We start from the raw sequence: 23,752 nt of genomic DNA, 5'->3' as shown, positions 1-23,752 counted from the left end.
CAGAAAAGCAGCAAAAAATGACAACTATTTTATCAATAACAATTGCAACAGCAATATTAACTAATTACCATTAATGAAGCACCTACTAAATGTTGTATACAGTACTGGGAATCTTTTGAAACCTCCTTAAAGAGGTTAGTGATTTGCCCTAAGTTTCTAAATAAATAAATTGTGCAAAGACAGTGAATGGCAGAGCAATATTTCAACCTTGAATCTATCTGGTACCAGAACCCAGGCTCACTGCAGTTTGCTATATGCCACCCTAGCACTAGGGGGCAAACGGATGAGCGAACAGCTTATTGTCAGAGTAGGATTAACAGTGGTGTAATCTTGCCTTTCCCCAGAGTGGAGGGACATGCGCATCAAAGATGCAACTGAAAATCTCTTCCAGGCTTGTAGACATGACGATGAGGCCCTGGATACCTTTTTCTAGGTCTGTCAGTGAGGACCTGAGCAGGATAAGATGGAAGGTTAGAGATGGGGTGGCCCTAGGAGAGCAATCGTAGGCAGGGGGTGAAGGCCTTTCCATTTGCCCCCTCCCCATGTTCCGCAGAGCCCTTCTCCATCTTACAGAATGGTATCTATGAGCTTGTTGTATCTATGGATCTCCTGTAGCAGGACCACATTGAGGGGGGAAGGGTCTAGAGCCAGCAGTTTTTCGGTACCCTCATAGTCAATCATTTCAGGGATCTTCTGCTTCACATCACCAGCCAATTCAAGAACCTATGGAGGCAAGAGCTCTCAATACAGGTCCCCCTTTCTCATTGTGCCCTCACACCATTGCCCAAGTGTCTGTTCTTGCCTCAGACGCCTCATGGCCCAGGTTTCTCTTACCTTCTCTTCCCTGCTCTGTGCTCCAGCCCTGATGGGTGTAATCTGGGGTTGCAGAGAAAGCAGAGTATCAAAGAGAGTCCGTGCCTCAGTGATCTGAGAGGCCACATCGGCATTGGGATGCTGGCCAAAGACTTCAGGGGGATCCATGCCAGGCAACATGCTGATGTATTCCTTGTAAGAGGCCAGGCTCCCATCTTTGGGGATGAAATAAGTCTCCAATACTGACAACCTATGGAACCACAGCATAGTTATGATTACATAATTATCACCACCCTGTGAAGACGCTGGGGCTTCAGTGTCAAGCCAAGACCCTGGTCCAAAGCCACCTCCCATCTGTCCAACTCCCTGCTCTTGTTCCCCATCCCAGTCCCACAAATTTATATCCTCTTCTCAAACATTTCTCCAGTGCTGCCACCTGGTCTGTTTGCATCCTCTAATCCCCTGTTAGTGCCACCTCCCCCTCACCGGTAGAAGGGGATTGATAGAGACTGCTCGTTGAAATAGTCATTGATGTAGGTGATGAGCAGGCGCCGGTCCCAGTCATCCGTGACGTGCCCACCGTAGTTGATGCCAGCAATGAGGTACTTGAGTGCATCCCAGGGTGTCTCCTCGTACTCATCCAGATAAAGACTCAGCAAGTTCTCTGATACCTGTGCATAGTCCCAGTTCAAGCCCCCAGCTCCAAAGTTATGGCAGGGACTCTTCCAACACAGGCTTGTCAGTAGCTATACCCACAGGACAGGGAGTATAAGGAGAGAGGGCTGGGATAGGGGACCCCTGGGTAGCACAAACCTCAAAGTCAGAGTCATTGAAACCGTAGACAATGTTCCAACCAAGCTGCAGGAATTTTTTGCGTTCCAGTAACACGGAGTGGAAGAAGCAGAGTGCAAACAGCAGCTTCTTATACTTGGCTGGTTTGGAGCAGTGGGAAAACTGGGGTTCTGTTATCAGCTGGTAAAGACGTGTCATGTTGGCCTTTAGGCCCTGGGGACAATGAAGTACAGAGGTGGGAAGATATGCATCATGCTCGGACCTGCCACTAGTATCACCATGCACAGTTGTGGAGGTTGCTCACTGCACCAGGACCCTGGCTGAAGGAGTGAGTAGAGGGTGAAATCCAGCCCTTGATCTGCATGCCAAGATGTGCACTCATTCACAGGGCTGGGCGCCTTTCTCTAATTCACACAGTCACTGTGTGGACTACTGGCAGCCCTACCTTCTTGTCGCCCCATTTTTGATCTTTTTGTTCATGATGTTCTCAATGGTGGGTAGGCAAACTCAATTTGGGAGTGCCAGAAAATGTGAACAAAGACAAAGACATATACATGCAACTATTAATGAACAAAAATGTACATGGTTATGAGCAAAGGTTCAGCGTAGATTAAGAGGGGCATGGTAGATTATCAAGGAGGAGCAGTGTGTGGTTGGATTTGTCAGGCTTTGTGAGCAAGATGGGATTTGGGCTAAGTTCTCCAAATGGAAAGGGTAGGACTGCTCTGAAAGGAAGGGCTTGGTTTTCTGGAGCTGGAAAGAATAGAAGGAATAAAAGGCACAAAGAGGAGAGTAAGTGAGATGAGTCTAACTGAAGTCAAGTACAAGTGTCAAGTCGGGTAGGACGGGCGATAAACAGAGATGCAAAAAGAAGAATGGCAGTTTGATCCCTTTGGATTTGATTCACTAAGCATGGGGGAGATGGTTATCTCGGTCCTGAGAAGGTCAGTGATGTGTTGAGACAGTGTTTTAAGACTCATCTGTGATGGACAGAATGGACTAATGAGAAAATTGAAGAATATTATGGCCAAAAAAGTGATTTTGAAAAATGCCATTTAGATCAGAGGGCAACTGTGGCCTAGTCAATAATGGTATGGGAAAACTGATCATCATGTGAAAAAAAATAAAAGCAGAACTCTACCTCATTCCACACTCAGAAAACTCAATTCCAAGTGATTAAAAACTTAAATGTGAAGGACAAAATTTTAAGTATTTTTGAAGGTGAGAATGCCTTTACAACCAAGGAATAAACAAAGATTTCTTGAACAAGACATTGGAGCAGAAACCATGATGTGCTGATCTACAATTATCTATTCAGCCTTAAATCACGTTTCCACTTTCCATATCTGTATGCATGTCTGAGCCCTTTATTCTATTTATTGGTCAGCTTGCTTATACTGGGGTCAATATTTACCAGATAGGACCTCTCTGGTGGCGCAGCGTGTTGAACACAGTGCTATGAAGCTGCCCACAGCCTCTGCAGTGCGGGTTCGATCCCGGCCGGCCAGGGAGATTCCCACATGGTGTGGCAGACCTCTTCTGCCTAGTCCGCTGCTCCCCTCAGCAGTGTTTTCGGTCTGTCTGCCTGTTCTGCTCCCCACTCTATCTCTGGTGAATCCTCTCACCCCCCACACCTCTGGCCTGTACCCAGAGCTCTTGTATGCATAAATAAATACATCTTTTTTTAAAAGATGTATTTATTTATTTATTTATTTATTTATTTATTTATTTATACTCGCACTGGGTACAATCAGAAGCGCGGGAGGGTGAGAGAATTCACCAGAGCCAGAGCGGGGATCAGAGGAGGCAGAAGGACTGAAGCACACTGCTGAGGGGAGCAGCGGGTGGCAGGAGAGGTCTGCGCGCCATGTGGGACCCTCCTCTGGTGGCCGGGGAGCAGCCGGGGATTGAACCAGCGCCGCAGAGGCTGCGGGCAGCTTCGCAACCCAGCGCTCAACCGCTGTGCCACCGGGGAGGCCCTAAATAAATAAATCTTAAAAAAAAAAAAACAACAATACTGAGGCAACCAGAGTGGGAGGGTGGGCGTGGGGGAGGGAGGGGCCCAGTGGAGCAGGTGGAGGATTATTGGGGCTTAGGTGGTGGGCATGGTTTAAAAACACACATTTTATGGAGGTTTGAGGCTATAACCCCCCAAACAAATACAGTGATATAAGCCAACTTTACCTCAATAAATCCAAAAGAAATCCAGTTGTACCAAATACACCCTTGAATGTTCAACTTTCACTGAAGGTTTGGCAGGTGGCAGGGAGATTGCCCATCACCAGCAAGCAGCATTTCTCAGAAAGCTCCCTGGGCTGAGCCAGGACTAGACCCTCTCCTCTCAGGCACCTCCCTATTATAGAGCCATTCTCTCTCCTTCTCCCTAGGTTTCCCTGGGATTCATCATTGGCTCCCACTTTTCTTGTAAGTTAGTGCCTGTGCCTCAGCATTCACACACCTCTACCCTTCACAGGCCGCTTGGCCAACAGAGGGCCCTCTAGCGACCAAGGGACACACTTTCCTTAAAAGGCAAAATAAAGGTTTTTTTGAAAAAAATCTTGTTACCTTGGCAACACATTTCTGAACTGTTTGACATTTTAAAATGGGGTTCAGAGATTTTTCTTAGCAGAAAAAAAAGGTGATTTAAAAATACATTTGAAACATTATATTCTTAAAATTGGGGTTTCCATTAACAAAAATGGAATGAAGAGATGATCTACGATGGATGATTTGTTTTGAGAGTATGAGACATATGGTGCTGGGGTGCCAAGAAGAAAGACTTTGTAACCAGATGGCAATTCAGACCTGGAGCTCAGTTTGATACTGAAGCCTGATATGGGGATTGAGTTGGAATCAGGAGAGGGACAATTCCCACCGTCAACTTGTGTGAGGAGGAAAGGTATATAGACTGAGAAAAATTGGAGGTCAAGGACAAAGTCTTGAGATATGACCATGGGCCAGAAGGAGAAAGAAACCTAGAAGTAATAAATGATGTAACAAGAGACAGAGGGAGAAACAGGAATGTTGTGTCGGGACAGTCCACTATGTCAACTGTCCCAAGGTGGCCAGGGAGGCTGTAGAACGCATTGACGTTCATGCATGGATGCATTCAAATAGTACTTATTTGTTGAACAACTATTATATTCTATACTGGTCCTCTGCTGGTCACAGGATGAGCAAGAGAGAGAGAGAGAGAGAGAGAGAGAGAGAGAAGACGTGGTCTCTGCCTTCATGAAGCTTACCATCAAGACAAGACAGGTGTTGACCCGAGTCACACTAGTACAGGAAAATTACTGAGGTTCCAAGGGCCAGAAGGAGGGGTGTGTGTTTTATGAGAGTGTCAGCAGGGGGTTGACCTAGTCATGGGGGTCAGAGGCTTCTGAGGAAGCAATGACTGACTGAGACCTCAGGGCAGGAGGAGGGGCTGGGAAGGGAGAAGAGCATGAGCAAAAGAATGCAGGGTCTATTGGGGAAGAACAATTTAAAAAAATGTGAAAATGAACCGTCTGGTGTAGACAGAATAAAGAAAGTGAAGGGGAGAGTGGAGAGGCAGGAAGCTAGGGCAGTGCCTTCTGGGATCCACAAGCCATGTGAATAAGGGTTTTTTTTTTTTTTTTTTTTTTTTTTTTTTTTTTTTAGTGCTCTTATTTTATTTATTTATTTTTTAAATATTTATTTATTTATTTATTCATACAAGCACTGGGTACAGTCAGAAGCGCGGGAGGGTGAGAGAATTCACCAGAGCCAGAGCGGGGAGCAGAACAGGCAGAAGGACCGAAGTACACTGCTGAGGGGAGCAGCGGGCGGCAGGAGAGGTCTGCGCGCCATGTGGGACCCTCCTCCAGTGGCCGGGAGCAGCCAGGTATCGAACCGGCGCCGTGGAGGCTGCAGGCAGCTTCTCAACCCAGCGCTCAACCGCTGCGCCACCAGGGAGGCCCTGAATAAGGGTTTTGATCTTGATTATAGGCAATAAAAAGCTACTCAAATAGTTTAAGCGGAGGGTAAATGGGTGGGATGGAGTGAGGTGATGGGATTTTAAAGGCCTAGTATGATTGCATGTAATGGTGACCTTGGAATACTGGAGGATAAAATGAGAGTTGGAGGGAAGGAAGGAGAGAGGCTAGGAGCCCAGGAAGTAACATTAAGGAGAGAATGTAAGGAATTGCTGGGAAGCAGGAAAGCTCCATTGACTAGTTATATACTCTTTTTGCATGTGAGTTTCCTATCTATAAAATGGGGGTAATAGTACTTACCTGATGGGGGAAAGGGTGTGTGTATGTGTATTAAATGAATTAATGCAGCAATGCCTGACACATAATACTCAAACAATAATGGATATCACTCTTATGTTCTAAGAGCTTGGGATACAAAGGATAGAAATGAGGTGGACAATATTTTTTAGATGACAATAGAATCCCCAAAACCATGTTGTTATATTGAGCATTCTCTGATGCTAGCAGGAGGAAAGGTCGACCCGGGATACGGTTGGAGCTGGTTATCTACATTTCCCATACCTTTGGTGGTTCTGTGGTCATCTTGATGCTGGCCTGCAGGATTGAGATAGGGAAGTCTGGGTGGGGGCTCGAACTGAGCCACAGGCGGAAGGAAGGGTGAGGATCCTCCACCTGCAGCTGTTCCACCAGTTTGTCCAGATTAGGCATCCAAGACAGGGACAGGTGGCAGTTAGCCAGGAACACCCAATGTCCTGCAAGGAGAAGCTGGATTCAGTGGAAACCCATCCCTAAGCCCCGTCTGTCCCCACACTTTCCCCCTGCTTGTGTGTTGGTGGTGAGGGGTGCAACTACCACTCCTGGGGTCTGTTGGACCAGTGGGGGCTCTGGGTACAGTAGTGTGATTCAGAGTAGAGGTTCTGCGGAGTAGGACCAGGGTCAAGGACGGGAGTAGAAGAGCAGGATGAACACTGACCCTGAATCACACCCTCTCGGAGGAGCTGAGCAGCGATGGGGGCCTGTCCCTGCCCCAGGGACAGGGCGTGGAAGCGCTGGGCCATGCCTGTGTGCTCTGCCAGCTGAAGCAGGGCACCAGTGGGGTCCACACCGGGGGACAGGATGAATACGAGTGGGGTTCGTGGGGCTGAATCCTCCATCACCTGCCAGAAGCACAAGGGATGACCTCAAGCAGAAGACCACATAATACACACACAGAGAGAGACAGACGGAATGCACATGGTGAACTAGAACTGGGAGAAGGAAGCAGGGAGGGCCGGGGGCAGTGTGGACAAGGAAACCAGGCCACTGACCGACTTCATGTTTAGTACAGGCGGCTCAATGAAGCGAGAGCCAAGGTTAGAGACGATGAAGGAGGTCACACAGAACGCCACCCGGTCCTGGCGCAGGGAGCGAACGATCAGCATCCGTTGCATTTCATTGCAGGCGTTCTCCCATTCGCCTGGGGGTGAGTGGAATAGTTGCACCGAGAATGAGTCTGGAAGAATCGGGAATCTAAACAAAGGGGCACCTGCAGGGAATGCACTGCCAGGAGGCAGATGCGCTAAGAGGAACTTGGGAGAGGGATGAAGAATAAAGGACTGAATAGATAGAAGGAAAAAAGCAAGAGAGGACACCTGGCAGCATAGCTTTCTCCGGGGCGGAATTGGTATACCACAGGTGCCAGTCACGAGGGTACTGTTCGAAGGAGTTCATGAGTCCGTGGAAGTTAGTCAGTTTGTCTAGTTCTGTGATGTTATCCCAGTAGGCATCTGCAAGCCAACTTGTACATGGGTTATCCATTTGGTCCTCCCGATCCAGGACCTGGGGGGAAGGAGAGAGGAGAGAGGGATTGACTGGGAACACCTCAAAAAAATAATTATCTTTGGTTTTGTTTTTAAAGATTTATTTATTTATTTATACAAGCACGAGGTACAGTCAGAAGCGAGGGAGGGTGAGCGAATTCACCAGAGCCAGAGCGGGGAGCAGAGCAGGCAGAAGGACCGAAGTACACTGCTGAGGGGAGCAGCGGGCGGCAGGGGAGGTCTGTGCGCCATGTGGGACCCTCCTCCGGTGGCCGGGAAGCAGCCGGGGATCGAACCGGCGCTGCAGAGGCTGCAGGCAGCTTCGCAACCCAGCGCTCAACAGCTGCACCACCGGGGAGGCCCTATCTTTGTTTCTTTAATGATGGGTAAGTCAAGAGGAGTTTTGTGTGAAACAGAAGGAAGATGTGCATATAGGAATGTGAGAGATGGCTTGGAATCCACCTTAATTGGGGAAACAAAACTTAAGGATCTAGGCCTCTCAGACACTATGTATAGCAAATTCAAGTTCAAATTTAGGAAACTGGTGCCCTCTGGTGGTTAATTGTTGGTACTGTCTCCTCTGATTTCCATTGGTAGCCTCATCCTTCAGAGAAACACAAACCATCGTTCATTCATTCACTAATTCATTCTCTTAAATATTTATTGTCCACCAATTGTGTGTCTTAAGCACTTGAGACATATCACTGTACAAACTGGACAAATATCTCTGCCCTTAAAAAGCTTATTTTCCCACACGGGAGGACACATAATGAACAAAAAACTGTCATATACAAATAATTTAGTATAGATGGCAGTGAGATAGGAAAACAAAATAAACTGGGAAGGATAAAAGATATTGGAAATACTGGAGGGGGGATTTTTAAGTATTAAATAAGAAAGTCAAGGAGATCTCAGTGAAGTGAGATTATAGTCAAGGTTTGAAGGAGCTGAGAGAGTCAGTGTGACACCTGAGTTTTCTGGCAGAAGGGGCAGCCAGTGTAAAGACCTGCAAAGCTGGGTGCACAGAGTGAGGGGCTGGGCTGTGGGGGGTGACATCAGTGATGGGGGATCCATTTTAAAAAGATCTTGATCATGGTAGTGGAAAATTGGGGGTGGGGGAAGATTGGGAGCTATTTCTAAAACCCAGTTGAGAGTGAAGCAGAGGTGGCAAAAGGAGCCATTGTCCAATAAAAAGCTACTCAAAGGGAGAATGACTGGCCTGTGGAAATGTGGCATGGTTGTCAGGGAGCTTTAAGACACCCACTTGAGGTTCATGATCTCGGATTTGAAGCAAGATCAGTCCGTGTTGGTGTGTTTTTCTCTGGCCGCGCTGACCAGCATGGGCCACGTGGGGAAAGACGAGAAGCAGAGCTGGCTCTAACCACAGGGATAGCATGGCCAGATGCAATTCAGAGCAGGGACGTAGGGTGCTTGCAAGGGACTGATTTAATATAATGGTGACCATAGAATTCAGATGGAGAAGGAGTGATTTGAGAAGCTGTTTTCAAAAGTGGCAAGAACACCCTAGTCAGTGGGTCACAGGTAAGAGGGGCCCCAAAGCCCAGCCTGTAAAGCAAGCAAAGGTATGCGTGGCAGGTTTCGCCGGCAAAACACAGGGAGCTTGTCATCACCTGTTTCTGGCAGTTTTTCTCAGCTCACTTGCTGGGGCCATGCAGGGGCCCTACCCTCTGAGTCTGGAGTCCCCATCATACTTGCCCTCACCCCCAACCTTTACCACCCCACACTCCGATGTGCCCTCTGCCCAACTCACCACACCCCCACGCAGAAAGAAGTTGTACTCATCCATATTGAGCTTGCCTGAAGTCTCCAGGATTTTGGCGCACATCTGAAAACTGAAGAGCAGCTTGTGGCGCTCAAAAAGGGTGCGGCAGGTGTACCTGGGAAGAGGCACAGGGAGGGTGGAGAAGGCAAGATACACTGCAAGGAGCTTACAATCACGAAGACTTAAGCAAAAGGACTGAATCAGCATTTAGTCCAAACTTCTTAGAAATAACCAAGCACCTCAGGGATCTGGAGAGAGGACGTGATTTCCCAAGAGTTCACTGGTAAAATCAGTCATTTTAAAAAGCCCAACATTGATTGGACCAGCTACTCTGCTAGGTCCTGAGAATGAATCAGCCATAGTCTTTGTCCCGAAGGAAGTCAGGTAGAGTGGGGAGGACATACAAAGGCCATAGTTATGATGGGCCACTGTCCAGGGATCACAGGGCAGGGGTGCCCACCTGCCTGGTAGACTCAGGGGAAGCTTCTGAGAGGAGATGCCCTGAGGCACAGTGGAGTTGTTGGGTGATGTGGAAGAGGAAGAGAAGTGGACTTGGGAGTGTGAGCACAGGCAGGGGCAAAAGTAAGTTGGAGAAAGGTGAGGCTGAGGAGGCGGGGGGAGGGGGGAGGCGAGACCACAGAGGCCTGAATGGGCCGCTGGACTCACAACAGTCAGTGAAGACTGTCAGTCACACTGGTGTGGTAGATTGTGTGTTTGGGAGGCTCCTGCTGGCAGCTTGGCAGATTGGAGGACAATATTAGAGGCAAGACAACTGTTACGAGACCCTGTGCAATTCAAAAAGGAAGATCACGAGGGCCTCAGCTACTAAAAAATACAGAACCAGGAGGGAACAGTTTGCAGCAACATTCGTGAGCAGATCCTGGTGACTGATCTGAGAAGTAGGGACAAGGATAACGTCCAACTGCCACCTTGGATTCTGGACCACTCAAGGGTCAGGACCCTGAAGGAGGAGGGAAGACAATGACTTTGTTCTGAAACAAGGTGAATGTGAGGGGCCATGGGAGGTCCAGGTAGAGAAGTTAAGCACTTTGCTACTCTAAGTGTGATCTACAGGCTAGGAGTAACGGCATCCCTGGGGAGCATGTAAGAAATGCAGCTGCTCAGGCCCCACCTCAGAACTATTGGATCTGAATCTATTTTAGCAAAATTTCCAGTGATTTATAGGCAGATTGGCATTTGGAAATTGTTGGAAGAGTAGACAGTTATGGGCCTCCCCGGTGGCGCAGCGGTTGAGCGCTGGGTTGCGAAGCTGCCTGCGGCCTCTGCGGCGCCGGTTCGATCCCCGGCTGCTCCCCGGCCACCAGAGGAGGGAGGGTCCCACATGGCGCGCAGACCTCTCCTGCCGCCCGCTGCTCCCCTCAGCAGTGTACTTCGGTCCTTCTGCCTGCTCTGTTCTCTGCTCTGGCTCTGGTGAATTCTCTCACCCTCCCGCACTTCTGACTGTACCCAGTGCATGTATAAACAAAAACAAACAAATAAAGAAAGAAAGAAAGAAAACATGCCTCTATATAAAAAAAAAAAAAAAGAGTAGACAGTTATAAGCTAGAGATACAAAACTGGGAATGGCCAGCCCATAGGTAATGGATCACGACAGTGAATGCACTTCTCAGGGGAGAAGTGTGGAGCTCAGTACCCTGCAAGGTGGTGTGGGAAAGCACTAAGACAGACGTAGCCAGGGTTGGCATTGGCGCCAGCCATTTGACTTCCTGCCTAGGGCTCATGGGGAGGAGCCCTCAGACCTGTAGACGGCATAGGTGTGGTATTCATTCAGATAGTCGATGCGGTCCTCCAGCTTGTTGCTGCGATGGCTTTTGTCAATGCTGAGGATGAAGAGACTGATGTAGGCATCCAGTGAGAACTGGTACATGGGGTCGATGCGGCCCATGTCATTGAGCACGAAGAACAGTACTGATGCCCGCTGGGCACATGGGCGGTAAGCCTGCAGAGACAATAGAGGGCATAGCACAGGGTGAGGGCTCAGGGAGACAAGGGAACTCAAGTCAACAGAATGGAGTTGCACGGTGATGGCTGGCGGAGGCGGGGCTGAGGGCACGGGGCTCACCTCGCGGGCCAAGTCAATGTTGATCTCTGTGGTTTCACTGGTCTCCAGCTGCTCAGTCACCTCTGTGGCAGTGATCTTAGAGGTCTGGAGGGTGTTCACCAGCTGCACATCATCTAGCAGGGAGCCTGTGGCCTCGTTCAGCAGCCTAGGGGGGAGCCGAGAAGCACACGGATTGAATTAGTGGGAATAGCGGGCTGGGGAAAAGGATCCATCATTAGCCCCTGGGACACCAGTTGAGCTTGCAGGTAGATTAGCGGGCAGGTAGGGGGTGGGGAGAGACAAGGGCTCACCGGAGGATCTCGTCCTCCAGCTCTTTGAGCTTCCTCTTCCCAGCAGCAATATTGATGACCAGTGTATCCTTCTGCTCCTCCAGTTCCGGCCGCTCCTTCCGAACCACAATGCCCAGAAGCTGGGCCTCCAGACCCTGGGAGTGCCAGAAATCACGCTGAGAATCTCATGGTCACACTCATCCTTTCATCCCTTTACAACTCCCAAGCCCCAAGTGGCCCCAAATAATCTTAGCCTTTTTCTCAGTCTGCAAGCACTACAGCCTGTCCTGCCTCACCCTGGTCCAACCGCAGCCACCACCCACCTGTTCTTTGACGGCAAAATTGACAATAGTGGTCTTGGCTGATGTCTCTGGACTGTAGTGGGGGTTGGAGAGCTTGGTGGTGATGTAGAAACGGAAATTGGGATTGTATTCCACCTCCTTATCTGCAATGCGCATCAGCAGCCGACCACCTGCAAGGGTAAGGGCTCCATGTGACCCAGTGTATACAGACCCGTTCCCCAGGGGCATCAGCGGCAATGACTCAGCCTGCACCAAAGCCTGTGGCGGGGGCTGTCTGAATGGGAGAACAAGTAAGTAAAGGATACAGCCAAAGAGCCAACCCTTTCCTCCCTGTGTCCTAGTCCTCTGGTCTCTAGGATTTGTCCCATAATCCAACCCCACAATAAGCCTCCGCCCTGACCAATTTGAGCTATAGATTTGTTGAGCACAGGATTGAGTGTGGGGTCCAGATATTCAGGCACGTTCTGGAGCAGCACTGGGTGTCCGAACTGGATGGCCTTTTCTAGGATTCGAAGGTAATCCTTCATCTGTAGATCAATGATCTGGAGGCCCTGAGAGCAAGGAAAAAATATGGAAGAAACAGTGAGGGACGCCGGGTGGGGGTGGGGGAAAGGGAGCAGTAGCATGACCTGAGAATAGTACCTCAAGAGACAGATTTGGGAAGAGTTTCTACTAAGGGGACAAAAGTAATCCCCAGCATCGGGGCCTCCCTGGTGGCGCAAAGGGTTAAGATGCAGCACTATGAAGCTGTCCAAAACCACTGTAGCACAAGTTTGATCCCTGGCCAGGGAGCTGACCCACATGGTGCAGGAGACCTCTCCTGTCTCACCTGCTGCTCCCCTCAGCAGTGTATTTCAGTAGGTCTGCCTGTTCTGTTCCCCACTCTGTCTCTGTCTCTGAATCCTCTCAAACCACCCCCTCCAGCACCTCTGGCCTACACCCCAGCTCTTGTATGCATACATAAATCAATCTTTTTTTTTTTAAAGATTTATTTATTTATTTATACAAGCACTGGGTACAGTCAGAAGCGCGGGAGGGTGAGAGAATTCACCAGAGCCAGAGTGGGGAGCAGAGCAGGCAGAAGGACCTAAGTACACTGCTGAGGGGAGCAGCGGGTGGCAGGAGAGGTCTGCGTGCCATGTGCGACCCTCCTCCGGTGGCTGGGGAGCAGCCAGGGATCGAACCGGCGCTGCAGAGGCTGCGGGCAGCTTTGCAACCCGGCGCTCAAGTGCTGTGCCACTGGGGAGGCCCCATAAATCAATCTTTAAAAAAGATTGGGCCTCCCCGGTGGCGCAGGTGGTTGAGTGCTGCACTGTGAAGCTCTCTGCAGCCTTTGCAGCATGGGTTCGATCCCGGCCAGCTGGGGAGAAACCCACATGGTATAGCAGACCTCTCCTGTCTCGCCCGCTGCTCCCCTCAGCAGTGTATTTTGTCAGTCTACCTGTTCTGTCCCCCACTCTGTCTCTGGTGAATCCTCTCACCCTCCCGCACATCTGGACTGTACCCCGGTTCTTGTATAAATAAATCTTTAAAATAAACAAACAAACAAACAAATAAGTAGTCCCCAGCATCACACCTGATTTCCTTCCATGTTCTTAATCCATTTCAGGGCCTGGGCCTGAGGATCAATCATCAGCGCCCACCTGAAGGGAGAAGTGTCAGGCAACAGTCAGGCTCTGCCCCTTAACCTGCCTCCTGCTCACAGCAGCATCCTTACCTGTTGCCACGGGTAACAATGATGCCATTCTCAGTAGAGAAGTTATCTGAAGGCAACCCCTGGATGTTCCAGTCGCGAACTTTGGTAGGATTGGACAGGAAGTTATCGAAAGTGAAGCGAGGTGAGCAAGGAACCTGAAGCTCCCTAATCTGGAGAGGAAAGAGCCAAAAATTTCAGCAGGGAGGTCTGAGCCCCGATCTCAGGACCTAGGAGTCCTCCCTCATCACACCTGAGTACTGCCTCACCTTCTTGATCCAGATTTGGTTGACGATCTCATCCCTGTAGTTGGTCAGGAAGGGCCCCATGTAGGATAGGAAGGCAGCTGCCAAGAGACAGTCACCAACCAGGTAGCCCAGATCCTCCTCCAGGCCCTGGTGGACAGAAGAGGAGGTGTGAGTCTGCCTGGGGACACTCTCAGAATGTTTTGAAGGCTCTCTCCTTGGGACACCATGTAGAGCAAAGAAATTCCCTCTCCCAGACTTTTGAACGCGAGAACTCTAACCTGGTTGTATTACTTTTGAGTTTCCATCCTTAACAGCAATGTTTATGTTCTTATAACAAAGGCCTAACCCTTTCATGAAGCCAGGTGTCCCATGTCTGTTTCCATTGGGGTGGGAAAGGGGCAAGGGAGGGAGAGCTATATAAATGTCCTTGGTGTGCTTTCCAGCCCTACCTGAACACAGAAGCTGATCCCTTGTGGAACACCAAAAGAAAAAAAAAGAAAGAAAGAAAAAAAAAAAAACAACACCTTTCTACTCTTCTCACAAGATGTGGGAAGGGGAAGGAGAAAAACTCACATCCCCCATTCCTGGATGTTCCTTTACCCCACGTACCTCCATTTTCCCCTGACTGTCTCTCAACTTAAAGGAGGGGAGGAGTTCTTGGAACTTGCTGGCAGGATGAAAGAAAATCAGGTGGTACAACTGATCTCACCTTTACTGTCTCCTCCCATCGGGCCTTCTCGCCAGCCAGCCCAGACACCAGCATCCCAGCACGCTCCAGCTTCAGCTCCATCTCCTCAGACTTCTTGCGAAGCTCCTCCTTCTGTGTCAGCTTCTCATCATACTGCTTCTTCAGCATCTCCAGTTTCTCAGCCACCTGGGAGGGTTCAAAGGACAGAGATGAAGCACAGCACTGGTTGTCAGATTGTTCTGGGTTCAGATCACCAATCTGCCATTTTATGACTGTGTGATCTTGAGGAAGATTAATCTCTTTGAGTCCCAGTTTCCTCATATGAAAACTAGTATTAATGCCTACCTGACAGGGTTGCTGTGAGGAGAAAACAAGATAAAATTTATGTAATCAGATGAGTTCTCTTTTCCTTTCCTCTACTTTTTTCCTGAAGCCTGGAAACTACTTGGTAATGAAACTCAAGATTCAGTCGGAAACAGGCCTCTGGTGGCACAATAAATACACAGGATATGCGAGAGCAGATCAGGCAGAAATGACTGCCACTGTGTCAGAGGCCACATCTAAAGGGGGCCACTGAGAGAGGAAGGAAAAGCTTGAAAAGAACTCTGAATGTGTTGGAGAGAAGAGGGACTCCATTCAGAAAAAAAGACCCAGATCCAAGGTCCTACACCAGAGACAGGAACCTGGGAAGAGATTCATTTGCTAGAGAAGCCTCCCTCAACTCATGACCATCCTGAGGGCCGTTGAGGTTGGAATACATCCCTCAGGTCTGCAGTAGAGGGCTGAGCCTCTTCTAGGAGCTGGTATGTGTGCCTGGCTAGCAAACAGTAATTGTGCCGGGATATACACTGTGTGACTCACCCTTTTCATGATGAGGGTCATGGCGCTAGAATTATACTAAGTGCCAGGTATGTAGCCTGCTTCCCTTTCCAGCCAGCAGCCCCCCTGGCAGAGGCAGGCTGTAATGGTGCAAAGACTGTGGAGGTGCTTTGTTCAACTTTGTTCAACTTTGAAACGGTACATTTCAGCCTTTTAGAGCCTCATCTGGGTTGTTGTAAGATGTTAAGTTAATGCAACAAGGAGGCCATTAGATGAGGTGGCATGATAGCACTGGTGGCCTAAGAGAAAGCAAACTGAAAGGTAAGCCAGTAAATGCCTCAAGGTCATGAAATGGAAACTTAAGGACAACCAATCACAGTCAACTAGGCGTTAGGCTACAGGCACTCAAAGAATTTCCCTTCTTCTACACCTTCTCTGTATCTTTCCTCTAGCTCACCTGGATGGTTCTCACTGCCCAAACCAAATAGTTAGCTCAAATTAACTCTTACAGATTTTGCCTCAGTTTACCCTTTACCAAAAGATCAACATGGATTGTAGCACAATGCTTAGCAGAGTTAGCAAGCAGTATGCAGCTGAACAATTGAAGTTGACCTTCAAGAATTTGGAAATGGGATGAATAGTGCTCCAAGAAATAGTCTTTAAAGTAAAATGGGATTCAAAATGTCACTCTCAAGGGACAGGACAGCTTACAGGTCAAGCCTTGCTAGCAGTTGGTTAGACAGTATTAACATCTATAAAAAGGAGGTGTCACTAGGCAGGGGTGTGGCCAGCTGGGCCACTCGAAGGAAACATGGGGAGGGGACAGTTACTGGGAAAGGGATACCTTGTCCCCTCTACACCCCCTACACATAGACTGGGCCTCACCCAAGGAAGACCAGGCCTCAGGAGGTCTGTGGTCTGTGTCCCCCGTCATCAGGATCACGTGGCCACTTCCCTGAGCTTAGACCATGCTCATCAGCAACATTCTCTGATTATAATTTGGCTTCCTGTGGAGATTCATCTACAGGGAGGCAGGCAGCCCACTTGACAGAGTTCTGTTTCATTACTTATTTTGCATGTGCTCTTACCGTCACTATTTTTATTTTTTGATACAAGAAATGGATGCACAAGTTTAAAAACCAAAATAAAATAACAAAAGGGATTATAATAAAAAGCAATAGTCTTCTAGCCCACCTTTCCCACTCCCAATCCCATTCTTAGGTAGCAAACTATTTTCTAATTCTTTCTTTTTTAATTTCTTCTGGTGGTTTCCTCCATGTCTCTGAATACTATGCTTATGCCACCACTGAACAAAATATATTAACCTGTTTGTAGCTTTTAAACATTTTTAGTTTTAACCTTTTTTAATTAAAACATTATGCAAAATTTCAACTCAAGAAATTTTAAACCTAAATACTTCAAAATGAATGTCAAGGGGTCTCCCTGGTGGCATAGGGGTTAAATTTCAGTGTTATCACTGCTATGGCCCGAGTTCGATACCGGCCAGAGATCTTATCACCATAGTCCTCTCCTGTCTTGCCTGGTGCTCCCCACTCTGTCTATGGTGAATCCTCTCACCCCGCACCTCTTGCCTCCACCCCAGCTCTTCTACGCAAAAATAAATCTTTAAAAAAAATTCATGTCAAGAAAAAATATGGACATTTCCCCACATACCACACCCCATTACATCACAGCTAACAACATCTTTATCTATTTTTTAGTTTAAAACTTTCCATCTATGTCTTTTTGGAAAAGTGAATATTTTCACATGAATCAACATCCAAAAGGGAAAAGAGCATACGGTGAAGGAACCGTCTTCCTCCCACAACTGACCTCGGCTTCTGCTGGAGGGGGAGTAGTGATTGCCAGCTTCTTGGGCAGCTTTCTAAACAGAGCTCATCAATAATAAATAAAATAAAAGCACTGTGAGGGCAGGTGCTATCCACCACTGAATCCTTAGCCTAGAACAGTGTCCAGCGTTCAATAAATATTTCTTGATTGGGTGTTTTGTTTTCATAAAGATAAATGGTGACATACTATAATGCTGTTCTGTGCCTTCCTATTTTTCACTTTTCTCCAAACCAGTTCTTGTCAAGCTGCCTCATGCTTAACAGCTGCAGAATAATCTTGTGTATGATTAAAACACAATTTATATAACAAGTCTCCTACTGATAGACATTCGTGTCTTTCCAACATTTTCTATTATTAACTAGAGTGGAATGAATCTCCTTGTTCGTGCATAAGCACATCTTGAAACTATTTCTTTTCTTTTCTTTTTTAATTCTGTTCACTTTGTGGAGAGGTAACTTAAAAATTCAAAAGCAGGTCCTCCCTGGTGGCGCAAGGGGTTAAGCACCACACTATGAAGCAATCTGCAGCCTCTGCAGCATGAGTTCGATCCCCGGCTGGCCAGGGAGCAGTCCACATGGCAAAGCAGACCTCTCCTGTCTCGCCCACTGCTCCCCTCAGCAGTGTGTTTCAGTCTGCCTCTTCTGTTCCCCACTCTGTCTCTGGTGAATCCTCTCACACCCCTGCACCTCTGGCCTACATCCAGTTCTTGTATGCATAAATAAATAAAAATCTTTAAAATAATTGTTTGTTGTAAGTTAGGCTTCTAGTCAATAGCAGGCTGATAGTCATATTTTGGGGGGATTCAAAAGTTATATGCAGGGCCTCCCCGGTGGCGCAGCGGTTGAGCGCTGGGTTGCGAACCTGCCCGCGGCCTCTACGGCGCTGGTTCGATCCCCGGCTGCTCCCCGGCCACCAGAGGAGGGTCCCACATGGCGCGCAGACCTCTCCTGCCGCCCGCTGCTCCCCTCAGCAGTGTACTTCGGTCCTTCTGCCTGCTCTGCTCCCCGCTCTGGCTCTGGTGAATTCTCTCACCCTCCTGCGCTTCTGACTGTACCCAGTGCATGTGTAAACAAAACAAACAAACAAACAAATAAATAAATAAATAAATAAACATGCCTCTATTAAAAAAAAAAAAAAAAGTTATATGCAGATTTTCAATTGTTCAGGAAGTTGGCATTTCAACTCCTGTTCAAGGGTCAACTGCACTTTTATTTTTGCCTTGTGGACATGGATAGCACTTCCAGGTCTCCTGAGCTTTGTCGCTAGGTTAATTAGGGGGGTCAGACGCCATTAAAAGCATCAGGTTATTATGACCTGGTGGTGCCCCAGTATGGACCGTGGGCCTGGCTGAGAGCTTGTAGCTAAGACACTGACATATAGGCCACTGTGAGTGCCAACAATACAACCTCACAGGGGTTCTATTTTCTATAACCCCTGTGTTTTTTCTTTCAGAAATTCCTATTGGTTGGATTATTTCTCATATCTTATGTTTTCTGATTTGGGGTTTTGTTTTGTTTTTTAAATTATATTCCTTGACTCTCTTCCTACCCTTCTACTAAATTTCTCATTTTGATCATTTTGAAATTTCTCAGAATTCTTTCTTTTTCTCTGTTTGGACTTTTTCTCCTACCATCTTATTTTTGTTTTATGGATGTCATTTCCTCCTTTCTTAATCACTCTCAGATGATACTAATTAGATGAGATGTGCTTTTTAAGTACTCTGTAACCTGAATTATCGCTGGGTTTATTTTTTCCTCTGGGGTCATGCTTTGTTATAATTTTGATGTTAGTCATTCCCATGTGTTTTGGAAGACTTCCTCCACACCTTCACTCCCCCGACCCCAGGAGAGGTACATGACTGATTGATCTAATGGGAGAAACTAGGAAGAATAAGCTGGCAGCACTCACCGAGTTCAGTCCTCTTTCAGGAGTGAGCACACGTTCAAGACAGGCTAAGTCTGTCTGAATATGGGGTGGACACTAGGAGGACTCACAGATGTCAGCAACGTGCTCCGGCCTAGTGTTTAAAGATGATATTTGGACCAAATGGTTTTTGTTTTTGTTTTATTTCTCAATTTCTCAACCAGGCATAGAAGAAGGCTGATAGCTCTCAGATTCCCTCAAGAGAGTATTTGCCAACCAGAACACCAATTAAGAAGTTTATGGTGGGGCTTAGTTTCATGGGCAGACGTTGGGATATGGACAGATATTTTGAATTAAAGGCCCATTTTTTTTCACACTTGGTTGAGTGGGTTTTAACCCCTGTCGCCTGAGTAGAAGGCTATAAGCCAACCCGGTGCTTTTTTGACCTTGATAAAACCTTGTGGTTTTGTCTCCAAGTGAATAGTTCCTTCTGTGGAGGTAGGGCCATTTGAAGCAAAACAGCTTCAAAAAAAACTGGACTTGGTCAAATGAAAGGTGTGGGCTGCAAGGGCAGCCTTAACTAAGAGATGGTGGGAAAGGTGTGGTCATGATAAAGGTTGCTGTAGCTTACAAGTCAGAAATAGCCAACTAGGTTGAGGTGGAGCTAGGTCGCTTTTAGGCACTGATGGACAGAATAGACTTGCTGCTTTTACACTGCTGGGTAGTCAGTTTTCTATGTACTCAGGGCCCTGGCTTTAAATGATAACTGCCAGGCCTAAGTAGACAGCACTGGATCATTTGTCCCATTATTCAAATTTTCATTCAACTCTAAGTTGACAATTATAGTGGAACTAACTTGAAATTCATGTGGTTTTTTTTAAAGAATTATTTATTTATGCATACAAGAACTGGGGTGTAAACCAGAGGTGCAAGAGGTGAGAGAATTCACCAGAGAGAATGGGGAGCAGAACAGGCAGATGTACTGAAATACACTACTGAGGGGAGCGGCAGGCGAGTCAGGAGAGGTCTGCTGCACCATGTGGGTTGCTCCCTGGCCAGCTTGGGATCGAATTCGTGCTGCAATGGCTGGCAGTAGCTTGATAGCACTGTCTTTAACCCCTGCCCACTAGGGAGACCCCGAAATCCATGTGTTTTGTCCACAGGATTGTGGGTTGGAAGTATTTCATTTTGTCTGAAATTTTAGGTGATACTGTTAGGGCAGGTGGGCCTACAGGTATTATATTGCCTGTGCCTTAAGTGAATATGCCTGAACAACTTAGGGGATTTACAATGGGAGAAAAGGGCCTCCCCGGTGGCGCAGCGGTTGAGCGCTGGGTTGAGAAGCTGCCCGCAGCCTCTGAAGTGTCAGTTCGATCCCCGGCTGCTCCCCGGCCACCGGAGGAGGGTCCCGCATGGCGTGCAGACCTCCCCTGCCGCCCGCTGCTCCCCTCAGCAGTGTACTTCGGTCCTTCTGCCTCCTCTGCTCCCCGCTCTGGCTCTGGTGAATTCTCTCACCCTCCCGCGCTTCTGACTGCACCCAGTGCTTGTATAAATAAATAAATAAATAAATAAATCTTCAAATCCTTTAAAAAAAAAAAATAGAATGGGAGAAAAGACTATCTTAGACATACATGACAGGGCACTTGTTTCCCATAAGGCCCTGTGGCACAGACTTCAACAGTAGCTTTCATTCAGAACTGTGTTGAAGGTAATTTTCCAATTAGAATACACCTAAGCAGGGCCTCCCCTGGTGGTGCAGCGGTTGAGCGCTGGGCTGCGAAGCTGCCCGCAACCTCTGCAGTGCCGGTTTGATCCCCAGCCCCTGGAGAGGGTCCCACATGGCGCGACAGACCTCTCCTGCCGCCCACTGCTCCTCTCAGCAGTGTACTTCGTCAGTCTGCCTGTTCTGTTCCCCGCTCTGGCTCTGGTGGATTCTCTCACCCTCCCGCACTTCTGACTATACCCAATGCTTGTATAAATAAATAAAGAAATCTTAAAAAAAAAAAAAAGAATACACCTAAGCACAAGGTGAAATCCTTCCCTAAAAGGCAATTCTCAGCAATTCCACAAAGAAAACCAGCAACTTTAATTACTGTGGTCTAGGACTAACCATGCCTCATCATGACACAGTGGGGAGCCTGGAGCTCAAGGGGGAAACCAAAATGAAAAGAAAATACACATTTTCTTTTTGGGGAGATGAAAACTCCTGGAACTAGGTAGTGGGGATGGTTGAATCCCATGGTGAGTGTACTCAATGCCACCGAATCACTCAATGAACATTTTGAAATGGTCGGTGGTAAATGTTATCTGTATCTACCACAATAACTCCCCTTCTAAAAAAGAAAATATGCACATGTGAATTTCCAACCCGTTCCCTCCTCTATATAGTATATGTTTATCATTGAGTTATAGGTCCCAAGAGTCTATTGTTGGAGAATTTTGTGTTTTTTTTTTTTTCAGTTAAATTTAAAATCGCAGGTCATGGTTTCTAGACAACTGACATTCTGATAAAGCTAAGACCAAGATTTTCTCTGTGTCCTTGTGCCTGCAAATACCATTGGGTCTCTACTATGGCCTTTGAGGCAGCAGTAGCAACTGGTCTCTGTAAACATAATTTTATCTGGAAGTCATATATCCTTTATTAACTCTTTGAATTATTCTGACTTTTTTTTTTGACAACATAACTGGGAACCCCAAATTCCCCATTTGATTTTTTTAAAAGATTTATTTATTTATGCATACAAGAGCTGAGGTACAGACCAGAGGCGTGGGGGGTGGGGTGAGAGGATTCAACAGAGACAGAGTGGGGACCAGAACAGGCAGATCTACTGAAAATACACCACTTAGAAAGAAAAAGAAAAATACCGGATGGTCTCACTCATAGCAGGAATTTAGAAAACCTAAATAAGAGACCAGGAAAAAGACTAATCAATACAAAGTAAAAATCAAAATCAACAAGCAACTATAAACCAGAGACACAATTGGAGGGGGAGGGAGGGAGGAGTGGGGAAAGGAAGGACTAGAGTCAAAATAAGGGGGGAGGTGCAATTTTATGGTGAATATAACCAAAATGAAAATGCATACATTGCGCAAAGATGAAAAAGATGTAAGAATTATAAAATAAAATATTTAAATTAAAAAAAATACACCGCTGAGGGGAACAGTGGGCATGCTGCAGTGGCTACAAATAGCTTCATAGTGCTACGTCTTTAACCCCTTGCACCACCAGGGAGGCCCCTATTCTTGCTTTTCAAATGATTCTCACAAGAGACTAGATTTTGAACTGATAGAGCCTCTCATGCCTGTGGGAAGAGCTTAAGGCAACTGATTCTACCCAAATACAGGGAGCCCCCTCAGCTAAGACTAAATGGAATGAGAAGTGGGGGGAGATGGTCTGGGGACATTAAGAATGTAGGATTCTAGATTTTTAACCCACAAAAGCAAGATAATTTGATTTTCAATTTTAATTTACCTGGACTTTTTTTGTCTGTTTGTTGTTGTTGTTTTATACAAGCACCGGGGTACAGGCCAGAGGCACAGGAGGGTGAGAGAATTCACCAGAGACAGAGCAGGGAGCAGAACAAGCAGAAGGACCGAAATACACTGCTGAGGGGAACAGCGGGCAAGACAGGAGAGGTCTGCCGTGCCATGTGGGAATCTCCCTGGCTGGCTGGGAATTGAACCAGTGCTGCAGAAGCTGTAGACAGCTTCACAGCTCTGTGCTCAACCCGCTGTGCCACCAGGGAGGTCCTGGATCTTTTTTTTTTTTTTTAAAGATTTATTTTATTATGGATACAAGGACTGGGGTATAGGCCAGAGGTGTGGGGGGTGAGAGGATTCACCCGAGACAGAGTGGGGAACAGAACAGGCAGACTGACTGAAATACACTGCTGAGGGAAGCAGCGGGAGAGTTAGGAGAGGTCTGCTGTGCCATGTGGGCAGCTTCCTGGCTGGGGATCGAACCTGTGCCACAATGACTGCAGACAGCCTCTCAGGCTGCATCCCAATCCCTTGCGCCACCAGGGAGGCCCTACTTGGACTCTTATTTACAAAGGAGTTTAATCTTTGAAACTGAATTTCATCCTGGGGATTATAGTCAAATATGTGGAACTTCTATGTATTGTTAGTGTTGTATCATTTTAATGCTATCACTTCTTTTTAATGCATAACCTCCAATATGCTATGTGGGACAATGTGACTAGATACAATTTGTAATGGGAAATAGAAAAGAAAGTGAATTTTCAACCTCGGCTATATAGTTGCCTTAAAGTAGATTAAAATTCAGTTCTGGTCCATTTCAGAGCCTTCTGGGACAATTTCTAAGCTGGAGGTTCATAACCCTTGTTCATGTCAGAATTTGGCCTGGGGAAAATATATTTTCAGGTTCCCAAGCAAGTGAGAAATGATTAAAACTGCTCAAGATTTGGGTTGATATGCAATATAGTTGGACCCTGAGCCTCTTCCCAGTGCTTTATACAGGTTTTCCCCACCACTGGCTGGCTCAGACACAGAGGCTTTCAGAATACTGATTTCTAGGCTCCTACAAGAATTCGTACTTAGTTGGCTGGGGGCGGCGTGGGAGTGGGGGGTGCCCAGCATCAGTACAGTGTTATTTGCAAGTGGGTGGGTAAATTCCTGGTTCTGAAGTTCTGTTAACAGGTATATTTATTTGGCTCTTACAAATCAGTCTTTTATCAATAACAAAGGATAAATTTGGGTTTCCTGTATGCTTACTTTTATCAGTGAAGGACTTTCAAAAAACCAAACCTGGGTTGTTCTGTAAGTGCTTGTCCAAT

At 47.2% G+C, this 23,752-nt stretch overlaps 1 protein-coding gene across 6 annotated transcripts in view; it reads right to left on the bottom strand.

Moving 5' to 3' along the window:
• The window catches only part of DNAH2 (dynein axonemal heavy chain 2), a 104,460-nt gene that overhangs the window by 1,580 nt on the left and 79,128 nt on the right, over nucleotides 1-23,752 (bottom strand). For 5 of the 6 annotated variants that reach the window (XM_054688886.1, XM_054688887.1, XM_054688888.1 and 2 more), the window contains 19 exons: nucleotides 14,445-14,609; nucleotides 13,757-13,882; nucleotides 13,512-13,660; nucleotides 13,371-13,437; nucleotides 12,195-12,345; nucleotides 11,816-11,964; nucleotides 11,514-11,647; nucleotides 11,224-11,368; nucleotides 10,901-11,100; nucleotides 9,129-9,255; nucleotides 7,190-7,376; nucleotides 6,866-7,014; nucleotides 6,532-6,715; nucleotides 6,120-6,310; nucleotides 1,627-1,818; nucleotides 1,300-1,484; nucleotides 835-1,063; nucleotides 572-723; nucleotides 335-449 (listed from right to left, as the gene is read on the bottom strand). In XM_054688886.1, the coding sequence (XP_054544861.1) occupies nucleotides 335-449; nucleotides 572-723; nucleotides 835-1,063; nucleotides 1,300-1,484; nucleotides 1,627-1,818; nucleotides 6,120-6,310; nucleotides 6,532-6,715; nucleotides 6,866-7,014; nucleotides 7,190-7,376; nucleotides 9,129-9,255; nucleotides 10,901-11,100; nucleotides 11,224-11,368; nucleotides 11,514-11,647; nucleotides 11,816-11,964; nucleotides 12,195-12,345; nucleotides 13,371-13,437; nucleotides 13,512-13,660; nucleotides 13,757-13,882; nucleotides 14,445-14,609 (2,997 nt within the window). Of the gene's footprint in view, nucleotides 1-334; nucleotides 450-571; nucleotides 724-834; nucleotides 1,064-1,299; nucleotides 1,485-1,626; nucleotides 1,819-6,119; nucleotides 6,311-6,531; nucleotides 6,716-6,865; nucleotides 7,015-7,189; nucleotides 7,377-9,128; nucleotides 9,256-10,900; nucleotides 11,101-11,223; nucleotides 11,369-11,513; nucleotides 11,648-11,815; nucleotides 11,965-12,194; nucleotides 12,346-13,370; nucleotides 13,438-13,511; nucleotides 13,661-13,756; nucleotides 13,883-14,444; nucleotides 14,610-23,752 lie in introns of those variants that run through there. The other variant, XM_054688889.1, reaches the window with a different exon arrangement.

Source organism: Talpa occidentalis, unplaced genomic scaffold (assembly GCF_014898055.3).
Source record: "Talpa occidentalis isolate TD23 unplaced genomic scaffold, MPIMG_talOcc4v2.1 talOcc4.7, whole genome shotgun sequence".
Classification (NCBI taxonomy): domain Eukaryota; kingdom Metazoa; phylum Chordata; class Mammalia; order Eulipotyphla; family Talpidae; genus Talpa; species Talpa occidentalis.
This window is presented reverse-complemented; position numbering and strand designations above follow the sequence as displayed.